Genomic DNA, 13,703 nt, shown 5'->3' with positions numbered 1-13,703 from the left:
GTATGTGGTTTGATGAATACTTCATCATAGAATGCTAAATCGATCAGCGTGAAGATAAGTGATTGCATCCTGTATGGTATGGATCGAAAAAAGGTCTTGCTTGAGATTCTGGGAGAGATTCATGATAAGGAATGCCAGCCAATCATAATGGAAGGTATTCCTTTGTTAACAAAAGGACATCCTGGTAATAAATCCTATTTCAAATATTAGTATAGAATTGTATGCAATTGCTGTTGATGCTTGCATCAGATCCATTGAAAGGAGAGAATTACCTCTTTGCTTAGCTATTTCTTGCTTTGCATTAATACCATTATCGAAAGAGGAAATTACTAGTCTTCATCGTTGCGTTGTGTCGCTCTGGAAGGTTGTTGATGATGGTGTCAGAGCAGCCATTTTTGATTATTATATTCAGTTTATTCTTCCTGATGATGATTATTCTATCAACGTTTTTGCCCTTAAATTATTCTTCTGCCTTAATTACCATTCATTTTTGCCGTTTATTTCAGATCTAGTTCATGCTGATGAATGTATTCTATCGCGATTTTCCTCATTTGTAGTTGTTATTTCAGCGATTCTAAAGGAAGCAGACTATTTTCGTGTGCCGGACCAAGCAATGTTGATTCTCCTAAAGCTATCTCTATATTATCCTTCTGTTCATGAATATCTCTGGAATTCGTTCCATTCGGGGCGCTTTACACCTTATAACTGCCATTTTATTGCTCAAACAATCGCTCTTGAAAAAGCACACGACTTAGCGGGATGTTGTGTTGAATTACTCTCTGCTACTGATGTTGAGAATGAATGGGTGTGGTTACGCTTGTATCATGGAACGACACTCCGAAGAACGATCTATGTAGTCTTGTTTAAAGCTTTTGGAAGAAAATTAATGGACGCATGCAAATGTCTTTGTGAAAGTGGTCATCTCTGCTGGTCGTTAATTGAGTGTTTCCTGTTTTGCTGGATCCAAAGTGGTCTGAATTCTGTTCAATATTTAGAGTCTATCAAGATGAATACCTTGCCGGTTGTACTGAAATGTGTGATTGGTTCACTTAATGAGCAAGAATGTCTGATGTTTCTTCATTCTCCAAAACTCTTTCCATCGGCCGTTAATGATTATGCTTTAATGTTATTGCTTAAGTGCTCCAGAGTGGATATCTATCTGAATCTTGTTCGTAGTATGGCTCGTATGGATAACCAAGATCAAACTCGTATGTACCTCGCTATGTCGCGATATCTTTCCATGATATCGTTTCCTTCTTGGGTTAATCTTGATAACTCTAGACTCGATTATTATAAGTTGGAGAAGCATTTCTTACCCCTTATCAATAATTCTCGGCCAGTAGAGTTTGTCTTGAGTATCGACTGTCTTACTCTATCTCTTATCTTTCATAATCAACTCTATCAACACAATTACTCAGATCTCCTACCTACCGATAATCAGCCTCGTATGATCGATCCATTAGATATGAAATGTCTTTTGGATGTGGCTATTGCATGTAGTACTATACGATATATGCCTGATGAAAGTATTGGTGCTGTCTCTGTATGTGTTGATTTGCTCTCACATCTGTTTCATTCACCCAAATTAATGTCTTTCGTGGAAGGTATTTCTCTCGATATTGGTATTAAGCTCTTTGAACATTGTAGGAATTAATTGAAGGATATGATTGTAGATGATCTGCACTATAATGATGAACAGAATCAGGCTATTAAGGAAGCAAGCCAAGATTGCATTCTCCTCCTTATTCTATTGAATATGCGTCACTTCCCTGCGAAGCCCATTCATTTTGTTAAGAATCCTTCTTTTATTCATATGCTGATTCATCGTATTGCTATGAATGTAGAATCTCAGTCTCCTTGTGCTGTTGAAGCTTGTATCTTTGCAGAAGCCTTGCACCTTTGTCCACCAGGGCAATACCCTCTCTTCATATCTCAAGTCTTTATGGAGATTAATACCAATTGTGTGAAGGTCTTTGGCACATTTCTATCATACATTTCTTCAGTCCATTCTGTGGATGATAAAATCGCTTTGCTTCTAGTCCTGTCTAACCTATTGGTATTCCTCCCTTCTGGTCTTGTACTGTGTTATAAAAAGAGAGTATGTCAGGTAGTATTTCGGATATTGAAGGATACTTCGCTTTGCTTTGAATCTGAGATGCCCTTCTGTTTTGATAAGACGATTGTACATCCTTCTATTCCAACTACTGTATCTCATCTTCTTAGGTTTATGTGTGACCCTGTCATGTATTTGCATTTAGGAGTAGCCAAAGTTAGAAAGGATCTCATTTCATGTCCATTGAGCCTTCCAAGTTGGTTACAAAGAACTCCTTCAATCTCCATTCCTGGATCGAAGAAGTGTAGAAGGGTTACGTTGCGTCCACTCACTCCTAAGAACTTGAATCGACCGCATACTCCGGGACAACCAACGATCACATCCATTCTCCAAGCAGCAACTATCAGTCAAGTAGACGTTCCTTCATCATCCATCAAGCGAACCGTTTCTACGACTCCTTCAGAGTCAGACAAGCGATTAAGAACGGATCTCCTGGATCTCATGATCGAAACCATGAAGGAGCTGATCGAGATCAATGCTTCTGTATCTGCCTCTCCTTTCGTCTCTCCCTTTCCATTCCTCAATGATGATACACTTCCCATCTTTATTGGTCTTTGTACGGAATTGACGCTGAGATACAGTCGAAGATATCCAGATATGGCATGGTGTATTGTTGCTATTCGTTTGCTATGTGATAACAATACTCCTTGGATGATTGAAAAGATGAAGAGGGATCCATATGTGATGGATGTAATGAAACGACTTACGGATGTATTATTCCGTTTGTTAGCTTGTTGCAAGCGTAACATTTACAATCTCTCAAAGAATGAACAGCTAACACAGGATATGATGATTTATATTGGCAAGTGGATTACCTTTGTCAACTCGAAGTTTTCAGATACTCAACTAGGACAAGAAATGGCTTTGCTAAAGGTGAATCTCCTGTATGTTTGTAAGATTCATCATATAAATAGCGGTATTTCTAGCGCTGTGGAAGTATGAATCTGTTTGTTCAGATAATCATTTACTAACATATCACAAAGAGGGACGCACGTTCTATGAAACGAAATACTTGCGGGGAAGAGTATGTTGAGATTCAAGAGAAGCATCAACGACTCTTATTGCGAGAAGAAGAGTTGGCGGAAAGTGGTTGGTATTTCAAGGTTGGAGACAAAGTGCAAATCCCATTAGATTATGCTTTTGTATCGTTTAACAATCATTTTCAACCCCATGGACATTGTGTCATTTCCAAATTTCCTTTTGTTGTTCAGGTGAGCTGGAGAGATGGTGTCATTCATGGTCAAATTGTTGTGGCCAATCTTCAGACTCGAACCCTTTCAGCTGTTTACATCGCGAATCGAGGAACCATAGTCTATTCAAAGGATATGTCATCTCTTTCGAAAGATATTCTTGATGACTACAATACTGGTGAACGCTGGGATGGAACTGTTTGCGATGCCTCTCCTTGTGGATGGGGTTGTTACTATGATGAAGACAATCACTTACTCTTTGAGGGCTTTCGTCTCTCCTCTTGTGATGTCTGTTATGGGATCTATTACCATTGTCACCTCGAAACACAACTTTTGTATTACGAAGGAATGATCTATAATGGAGAACACTTTGGGATGGGACGTTTCTTTAATCGACATGGCGAGAAGGAATATGAGGGTGAATGGATCTACGATTCCAATTTGTTTTCTGAGATCTGTCGTGTGGTCCCACAAGACACCGAAGTGACCAATCTGTTGTCGTTAACCAAACAAATCCTATTTGACAATTATTCTGGAGCTTATTTTTTTAGTATTCACATTCACCAGATCTGGAAATTAGAACAAATTGTGATTGGTGATTATTGTATGGTCAGTGGTGAGCCAGGAACTACGCAAAGCCCACTAGCACTAACTCTGTCCTACCTCCCAAACTTGCGCCTTCTTCAGATTGGGAATCATTCGCTTACCAACTACAATATGTTTTCAATCTCCTGTTGCCCACAACTCAATCGTATATTTATTGGTAATACAGCGTTTGTGAGTTGTTGGAGACTTGTTATTGAAAGTAGGAAAGCAATGACGTTGTTATCTAGATTTACCTCGATTAGAAGGGGTAAATATTGGTTCTGGATCTTTTGTATGTGCTACTGTCGTTTCGTTTGAAAGTAAAGAATGAAAGTGAGACTGATTTGTAGATCTTCCCATGTTGACAGAGATATCGATTCATGATAATTCACTAAAAGGATTGGATCAACAAGACAGGTTCAAACAGTTACTTGGTTGTTATAACCTCTTTTCACTTTCTAGTTCGGATTCACAGTTTTCTTCATTATAGATTTACCATTTTTACATTCTTTTCAATGTGGGTTTAATTCCCTCTGCTATATGGACTCTGTTGTCATTCTCAACACTCCCCAAATCTCCTCGCAAAATATCTCATTTTCACATCGCCCATTTCATTCATCTGTATCAATATCGTGTACTAGTATGAGATTTCTTGTCATGATAATGTAGATGGAGGAGGATTTGAAACTTTTTTTCGACTATTCTAGAGTTCTTGTACTCTATATTGCTAATATTTGTTTCAATCAACTTGTTTCCACGATTCCACATCCATCATTCATAGTCATTTGTTTCAGTTTAGAGTTACAAATCATCTCATATGCCGATAGAAACTCCAGCAAGTGATGATTATGACTGCATTGGAGGGGAAGGATGGTTTTATGTGATTTGTGTTTTTATTTCTTGATTTTATAGGAACGCTGTTCTGCAAACTTTTTAGTATCTGTTCCTCGACGACTCTTGTCGGATATCCCTCCATTCTCAGCCATTTTCAGAACAGGAAGTTCCATTCGATTAGGAAATGAACAAAAAATACGGCTACCAGAAAATGAACGAAAAGAATGTAAAACTTGGCTATTTCGTGTCTTATGTAATAGATTGTGAAAGTGTCAAGAATTTTGTGCTCAGGGCGAGTTCTGGAGCGATCCAACAGAAAAATGATAGCAAATATGAACTTGCGGCCTTTCAGGTTTCATTTCATGCTTGTCGTAAATGATAGGAACTCTCTATATTAGTTCATACATCCTCTCCATATGAAGAAGTCTTTTTGCTTCGTAATGCAGTCTTTTTGTTTCTACAACGGTATTATTCTCTTCTTATCATTTATAATAGAATTTTGCGTTCCGCTCAAGTGCATCATGCCTCTCTTAAACCAGCTTATCCTGGGAGTCTAACATGTTGCACCTGCGGGTAAAGTTAGATGGAGATGATAACTGTTAGGGTTGTTCCCCATTTGGAATACTGTCCATATCATGACATCTACGAAGAGGAGAAGAACTGTTTTAGTATTAAATTCTCTTAACGTTTAGTTTTGTATCCTCTTTTGAACCCTGGAGATCGAGTTATTCGAGGACCTGATTGGCAGTGGGGAAATCAGGGAAATGGGGGTGAAGGAACCGTGATTCGACGAAAAGAATGGAAAGGAAACAAAGACCAAGGAGTTAGTTTGACAAAGTTTGGTAATGCTTAGGTATGCATTCATTGGGACAGTGGTGAAGATAATGTCTATCGTTATGGCGCTGATTATTGTTATGATGTAGTGGAGTAGATGTTAAGGATTCTATTCATTGTAGAGTGAATCCTATGCAGAAGGATGATTATGTTCCACTTGGAGGGTTTATGGAGTGTTCTGAGACATATTGGAGTCGATATGTTCCTCATTATCTCTTACGAGGTTCATCTCGAGACCGTTATCGTCTGTTAGAGTGTCTCCCAGCCGATGATTTGGTGAATCTACTTCCTGACTACGAGGCAGACAGTCGAATGGATGGTCGTTGAATGGATTGAGAATGAGAAATAGAAGCATTTGCTGGTCAGTCATTACGTAGTCTGAACACTCTTCTTACTGTCATTGAGAAGGATATTCTAAATTATTTCAACAGTAAGAAATATGTTACTTCGTATGTTCCTTCTCGGATTTGTCATCGTCTCCTCCATGAAGTTTTGTTTCCATTTCAAATTTATCTCCTCTCCCAAGCTGAAGGTGATACTGCTGGAGTTCGAACTGAGTCAGAGATCCTTGAAGGTTATTTGATGCAGTTGCTTCCTCTGTGCATTCGGATCGTAAGTAGTGCTCAATCAGCCATTACCACTCTCCCATCTGCTCAACCAACAGTCCTAACATCACTTACAGCTACACCTTTGGATGTATTGCTTCCATATGTGCTTTCAATTCTTTATATGGGTCATTACTCTCTTCATATAGCAGCCAATCTTCGAACTGACTTAATGGAGCTAACCCAAGCTTGGTGTTCATTGATGTTACTCTGTGGTGTTGATGTAGGAATTGAATAGATGTGTCATTGGTAGCATGCTATCATCCAGAGTAAGGAAGATGTACTCACAGCCAATATTTATAATCCTTTGTATCACACGATTGCTTTCTCCCCACCATGGCATATCACCATTCTCAATCTCCTTGTAACTACCACAACCAAATATCACTTCTCCTGTCTACATTTGAACTATGTGGAACCACGGGAAGATATACGTTGTCTTCTGGAGAGTTATGTCTTCAGTGGTGGTCTTGCTGAGAAGAACACTCATCAATCTCGTCCTATTCAATTCATTCATGCTGTTTACGAGAATGCATTGAGTGAGTATGAGAGTATTCATCGATGGATGGATTCTCATTATCCTGAGCCTGCCTGGAGAAGGAAACGGCAACCTATTCATGTGAGTGTGGAAATGAAAGTGTTTGCTGTGTTGGTGTATTTGTGTGGTCAAGAAGAACTGTTACTTCAGTCGTATGAGAAGCTTGTTGGTAAGAGTGAATGAACAAACTTAGGAAGTAGAGTCTCATGATTCTCTTCTACCTGTTCCTGCAGTTCTAGGGCTTCTATGGAGACAAGTTATCAATCTTCGTGAACATTTACGAAAGAAGAAACAGGAATTTGCATCTCATTCAGGTCTTGGATTCAATCAAGGTATTTCTCAAACAATGATGCCAATTCGCCGTCTCAGCAGTAGTCAGTTCATTCGTAGCGACAGTACCCAGCTTCGACTGGATTCCCGGAAATCGGATCTGAATCTGCGTTCCTTGCCGTCTGAGCGAAAGCAGCGGATTCAGAAACTAATGTCATTTGCAGGTACAGATGCACCATCGGAAAAGGAACCTGTGTCATTTGAACGAATCCCAACAAACCTGCATGGGGAGTTACATGAGATGCCAGATCAAGAAGAACGGGAATTGCTATTTACGTCCAATTATGAAGATTATCTGGACCAGTTGCTTCAGAAACTGGACTTATTGATGTCTCTGAACCAGCCTTGGGATGTTCTGAAGGATGAGGAGAATGGAATGGCTGAAGATGCCCAACTCCAGATTGATCGAAAACAAATCATTGCTTCTCTCACTCGAAACAGCAGTGTGATTATTGAAGAGAAGGGTGTAGTACCAGAATCACGAGAAGACTTGATTCTTATTTGTGTGAAGAAGTATTTGCTTATGTCAACAACTGTGACATGCAAGCATTTGACTGAAAGTCTTCAGCGACGTAGTGAAAATGCACAGAACAAACGTGATATATTTGAAGAAGCATCTCACTTCCTCTCTCTCCTTCACTCATTCCCTCAAGCATCACGTCTTTTCCTTCTTGGACTAATCCACGAGATGACCGTATTCTCAACACTTTGTGTAGGGGGTTATCATGATGGAAAGAGACGAAATGAAGGGTCTTATGGATTGGACTATCTGGGGAACTGTGAAGGAGCTTCTATTCAAATCATGCAGTCTCTCCTTACAACTCTCACCTCGTTTTGTGAATCACTAAAGAATCGATTTCAGAAATGTGTGGAGACACTCCAATGGCGTCTTGGTACAACCATTCTCTGGTTCCTTACAACTGTCATATCACCGAAACTTCCCTTGTTCTCATATCATCTTCATCTTCTTCCTTTTCTTCAAGAAAGCAGTTTGCAATTAAGCAAGTGGTATGAGATGACAAATGATTACTCGAAAGACATCCTAATTTCTCCTGGTCCTTTCTGGGACTCTCTTTCCGAGAAGAAAATTACTGTGAATCAGTCTCATTTCCATCGTATGCTTCGTGATATTCAAGAGAATTGGGAATATGTGAATACACAGACAGCCACAATCACGGGAATCTTTCCAGAATCGGTGATGGCTCTGGCTAATGCAATGCGTCTTGCATCAACAATTATTCTTATTCAAGCCTTCTCAGATTACCTTCCACGTAGTCGTCAGAGTCCTGCTCAGAATGCGGATACACTGTATAATTGGACTTTGACGGATGTATCCAATCTATTTGTTCGGTTGAGTGCGAAGTACATGGCATTCACATGTTCTCTCTTTCATTGCTTCATGAAGGATCTTTCACGGCAACAGCGTGTGTTGAAAGAACGTTGTGACGCATGGCAGCCTTTTGCGCCTATCAGCTATCATACCAATGAATCTGCAGGCAATCCTTATTCTTGTGTGAAAGTGGTTGATGAGAAGAATATAATGAGAGGAATGATTGCCACAGATATGCTAATCTCCGCAGGAGAAGGACTCATTGCTTCCAATTTGGCTCTTACTCTCTTCATCTCTCATACGCGTCTCTCACTCATTCTTCCTTGGGATCAGTATGGTGGTATGTTGTGGAATATGCTGTATTTCTCTCCTCGTCATCAGAAACTTACCATCATGCTCTTTCAGTATATTATTCCTGCTACTGATTATATTCCCCCTGTCTTTCAAGAGCTCCCTGATCAGTTCACGCAGATCACTCCTGGAACTCCTGATGCAGATTCTGTACTTAAGAATCCACTCCTCAAACCACCCAGTTTCCCATCAACTCCGTCTCCAACTCTAGAGCAACGTGAAGCCTTCATATATTTCTTACTGCACCTCATTTCCCATAGTGATGGCTGTCCTGGAGCCCTGATTGGTGAACGTACTTCATGTGCTCTCTGTTGTACTTTCTTCCCATTTATCTACAATACTCTCTGTCGCTCATCTCCGTCCTTCTCCATTCCTAATAAGGATGCCTATATGGAAGAGATCCTGATCACTCGACAGAAAGTGTTTGTTTCTTCCTGCAAGATGTGTATTCGACCAGATGGACATACTGCTGCTTTCTGCTCTCTTGTGTTTGCAGAAGAGGTTGTCTATTTGATGCGTCGTATGTTGGAAACGCAGCCATGGGCCTCATTGACATTGAGTGTATTTCAAGATGTATTGAATGTTGCTGCAGAGCAGCTTCAGAACGAGAAGCTCTATCCTCGGCAGGATGGATTTCATGTGGTTTTACGTCGACGTACACCAGACTACTGCTGTCTTGAAGGTGCTGGGAGCGATTACACCTCGTATGTATGCTGGAAGTCGTATTCGAATCCACGAGTTCTTGATGGATGGTGAGAATGATGTGTCAACACTCATTCATGCAGCGTATCAGAGTCATGGTACAGGTACAATTATCAAGTATCATCGTTCGATGGGTGAAGCCCTAGTGTTGATGGATAAATTGGATACTCCCAAACTGGTTAATTGTTATGTGTTTGATGTGGTCGATCGGATAGAGCCTCCACAAGATCGAAATGGTGTGTATGGGCAGCTCTTAGTAGCCATTGAACATATGTTGAAGGGATTGGATTTGAATGAAGAATTGTTCACATTGCCAGCAGCAGAGATGCCTTTCTTCAATACAAGTGATTTATGTCTCAATCCATCACAGCTTCAAAACATTATTCTCTATCTCTACTGTGTACGATGTATCAATCATCTTGTAATCAGTAATGATACGCTTGCAACACAGTTGCAGCCTGAGATAGTTCAACTGTTATGGAAGATGGCTCTACGTCCTTTGCCATGTAATGTCTCCTTCAATACACTTATTGTCCGTCAGTATTTCAATTGGTTTATTGAGTATCTCATTGATACATACACAGGTTCTGCTCGTTTGCTTCCTATGGAACTCCAGACAGAAGAAGATGGAGAGATTGTGCATGGTCGTGATAAGGTGGATCCTCGATTTGGATTTGGTAAAGAGGAGGAAGAAGAAGTAAGGTTTGATGAAGGAGAAGAAACGGATGGACCAAAGGTAATTCGGAATGAAAAGCGAATGAAGAAGGCCAGAGAAATCGCGGTAATTTGTAATGTGGATGTGATGGTAGCTTATGCAGTCCTTCAGGTATGTATTAGTAGAGAGAGATGATCTGTAGTCTCTGAATGATAATGATAATGAAGCTACTTCATTCCTTGTAGAACAGCCTCCTGGAGTACTTCATGAGAACTATGGTCCATTACAGCTTGATCAAAATCACAGTGTCAATTCTGATGATTCTGTGTTATCAGATATGGAGTTGGGAATTCGACGTCTCCAAGTAGCCTCCAGTAGTACTGCTTCACGACTCACAGATGACATTCTGGCACAAGTGTTACCTCCATTCACTCGATTACAGAAGCTAACAGAAGAGAATATTCGCAACATGAATAGTATTTATGGTGTTGTTGCTTCAGTCACTGATAAAACTGTTCTTTATTCACCAGTTCCAGAAACAGGAGTGATTACAGGTGTGTTCAATGATACAGTGACGTTATCCCTCTTAAATGAAAATTCAGGTATTCTGGAAGAGAATACCTATCCCTCAAAAACAGTCTCACTTCACAAGTATCGATTGTTATACTATCTCGGTAATGTGAAATTATTCCGAGGTGTAACAGGTCGAATCTGTGCAGTATTGAGTATGAAATATGTTCGTGAATTGCTTATTTGTCTTCTGTATTATCTTCATAAGAATCACGTTGATGCTCTAGAAGCTTGGTCCTTAGATGCAACAGATGTCGTGTTGTTCACTCAATATACTTATGTAGCCCATATGAACAATCAGATACTAAATCCATCAAAGCATAACTATGTCACTCTTGTGAGTTGTCTCTTCAAGATTTTAAAGGGTTGTGTGAAGCAACTCTGTCTGACAAGTTCACGAAGGAAGGAACTATTAGATGTGTTGAAGGAAGATGCTTGGGGACAACAAGGGAATACTGCTGATACGCATTCGGTCTCCTATCGTCGAGCAGACTCGATTCGACCACTTCATTCTCATTCTACAAATGTTTCATCGATTCAGTTAGCATCCGAAGATCGAGGGCGTTACACAGTAATGTCAATTCATCCAGTTTTTGGGAAATCCAAATACTATGATAAAGTCACAGTTCAGGGAGTAGCTGGTTTACGTGTTGTATTTGATAAACGATGCAGTTTAGATAGTAAGTATGCTTCACTCACTTTTTTCCGTGATGATGATCATGCTGAGATCATTGCACGATTCACAGGTGAAGGATCTGCCTTCTGTGCGTTCACTGTACGTGGAAATACCCTGCGATATCTCTTTGAGAGCAGTAGTAAAGCGGCTCCTTCTTGGGGTTATGCATTTGTCATCCAACCATTTGAGCATGTTCGGTGGAATGGCGACATTGATGTTCTTGAAGCTTCCTGTTTTGATTGGAGTTGCTTTGCATTGGAGTTAGTACTGGAGATAATCAAATGTGGAGGTCAAACTGATTCATCATTCCTAAACATGGCTCTTAGTCATCTGATCGAATATCTCCGATCTAGTGGAATGCCATTCAAATCACGCGTTGTCGAACTGTTGATCAAGTTACGTGGTTCAGGAGCTCTTACGCATATCCAGCTTCCCAATATTCAGTAAGTGATAGTGTGATGAGTGATTCATAGACACATGTACGATGTGGTGATGCACTTCTGTGAGGGATTAGATCGACAATCTATTGTTCCTGCTCAACTTCCTCTCTTGCTTGAATTTTTATGTTCTTATCAGAACAATGATCAGTTAGAGAAGTTGAAGATTGAAGATACCAAATCTTCTTCCATTCCGTCTTTTGTTCCTGATGTGATAGATATTGGAGAGGATTTGAAGGCTTCAATTGATACTGTTTATCTTCTCACTTATTGCTTCTTCTTCCAATCTTTACCTCCTCTTCCTTATCTGAAACGAGCTGTACTGATTGCTGGTCGATCATGGGATCTACAGAGTGAAGTTGAAATAGTTGAGACCTATCGAAGGTGTTCACGAAAGTTAGATCTGCAGCTCCTTGGTTTGCTAGAACAGAAAGCGTCCAAAAGTCGAATGCCAATGCTATTGTATGATGTGAGTCAACTAACACTGAATGAAGACGATCGAGCTCGGTTCTATGCCTTATCTTCATTCTCTGATCGAGAAGTCAGATACAGACTTGCTCTAATTCAATATTACAATTCACAGCTTAATCGTGTTGTTCATTTGGTAGAAGTGGGTACTTCACGATATAGCAGTTCGAATACTTTGGGAATGTACTTAAGTCTTCTCACAGGATACATTTTCCCTTCTGTGAAGGAGAACTTCTTGGAATTATCCATCACACAAACGACTTACCATGGAAAGGATGCTTATCCTATTGTTGAATTGGATAATCGTCGTGTTTACACAGACATGGAACGGAGTGAACTTCAGTTACATGGAGGAACGAATTCAGAGGGTGCCAATGCTAGCACCAGTCAGTGTACATTCGCCCAACTCTTCCGACAGATGAGAAAGTACAAAGTGGAAGTAATGCGTGCTCCTCTGGATGCTCGTGAACGTCTCCTCTCTGTGAAATACAAAGGAGAACAGGGTTTGGATTGGGGTGGGTTGTATCGAGATACAATTGAACGATGGTAAGGAAGGAAGAGGAGAATGAGTTGTAGTGTGGAAGATCTGTTCAGTGATCGAATTGACTTATTCATTCCATGTCCTAATTCGCAAGAAGAGAATGGGAATGAGGAAGAACGATTTGTAGCGAATCCGAAATATCGTGATTCATCCGATGCTGTGGCCATGTAATGATGAGAGAATGAAATGATGATTAGGTACACTTTTGTAGGCAATCTGATTGGTATTTCGTTACGTACCAAACAACTCATGTCAATTGAACTGTCATCCTTCTTCTGGAAGACCATTGTTGGTGATAAGATCACAGTGGAGGATGTGGAAGCTGTGGACTCAGGGTTCATGAATACTCTTCGTCAGGTGAAGGAGTATCAGGAGAGTGATGGTCGTGAAGACTTCCAATATCTCTTTGGTCTGATGTTCAGCATTCAAGACAGTGCAGGGAATGAGGTAGAATTGATTCCTTCTGGCAGTCAAGTGGCTGTGACCTTTGAAAACAGAATGCGATTCTATGAGCTTGCTTTGGATTTCAGGTTGAATGAGAGCAAGCAGGCTGCTGAAGCAGTAGCTGCAGGAGTGTACGCATTGGTACCTCAGCGAGCCTTATCATTGTTCACATGGGAGCAGTTAGAACGAGCTGTGAAAGGAATGCCTGAAGTGAATCTGGACATATTGCGATTGCATACAGTGTATGCTGGATGGACAGAGGAACATGAAGTGGTTCAGCGATTTTGGAGAGTGATGGGAGGATTATCAAGTAAGGATCGAACCCAATTCTTACGGTTTACATGGGGAAGATCACGATTGCCGAAGGGGAATACTTGGTCACGACCATTCAAGTTGAATTACTGTTCATCAGGAGATGAGATGCTTCCTGTGGCTCATACATGTTTCTTTCAGTTGGATCTTCCTCAATATTCAACAGATGCGATAATGAGAGAACGATT

The 13,703-nt window shown here is 40.4% G+C and overlaps 4 protein-coding genes across 4 annotated transcripts; all 4 read left to right on the top strand.

Annotated features, from left to right (window-relative positions):
* Positions 1-3,111: 3,111 nt before the first annotated feature.
* Positions 3,112-4,378, top strand: JH06_0888 (hypothetical protein; the record flags this gene model as incomplete). The annotated part of the gene is made up of 3 exons (XM_014673580.1): positions 3,112-4,108; positions 4,137-4,208; positions 4,239-4,378. 3 exons carry the CDS (start codon positions 3,112-3,114, stop codon positions 4,376-4,378), a joined length of 1,209 nt encoding a protein of 402 aa, XP_014529066.1.
* Positions 4,379-5,280: 902 nt separating this feature from the next.
* Positions 5,281-6,399, top strand: JH06_0887 (hypothetical protein; the record flags this gene model as incomplete). Its single annotated transcript, XM_014673579.1, has 6 exons — positions 5,281-5,300; positions 5,326-5,390; positions 5,415-5,545; positions 5,576-5,649; positions 5,679-5,878; positions 5,906-6,399. The coding sequence occupies 6 exons, from the start codon at positions 5,281-5,283 to the stop codon at positions 6,397-6,399; spliced, it is 984 nt and encodes a 327-aa protein (XP_014529065.1).
* A 327-nt stretch (positions 6,400-6,726) lies between these two features.
* Positions 6,727-12,768, top strand: JH06_0886 (HECT E3 ubiquitin; the record flags this gene model as incomplete). The annotated part of the gene is made up of 5 exons (XM_014673578.1): positions 6,727-6,868; positions 6,900-9,349; positions 9,375-10,238; positions 10,270-11,756; positions 11,787-12,768. The coding sequence occupies 5 exons, from the start codon at positions 6,727-6,729 to the stop codon at positions 12,766-12,768; spliced, it is 5,925 nt and encodes a 1,974-aa protein (XP_014529064.1).
* Positions 12,769-12,783: 15 nt separating this feature from the next.
* Positions 12,784-13,703, top strand: JH06_5685 (HECT E3 ubiquitin; the record flags this gene model as incomplete). Its single annotated transcript, XM_014673597.1, has 2 exons — positions 12,784-12,926; positions 12,957-13,703. Coding segments are annotated over 2 exons (890 nt in total), but the record flags the coding sequence as incomplete, so codon positions are not given.

This window comes from Blastocystis sp. subtype 4 (genome assembly GCF_000743755.1).
Source record: "Blastocystis sp. subtype 4 strain WR1 chromosome Unknown seqid_0035, whole genome shotgun sequence".
Lineage (NCBI taxonomy): Eukaryota > Bigyra > Opalinata > Blastocystidae > Blastocystis > Blastocystis sp. subtype 4.
This window is presented reverse-complemented; position numbering and strand designations above follow the sequence as displayed.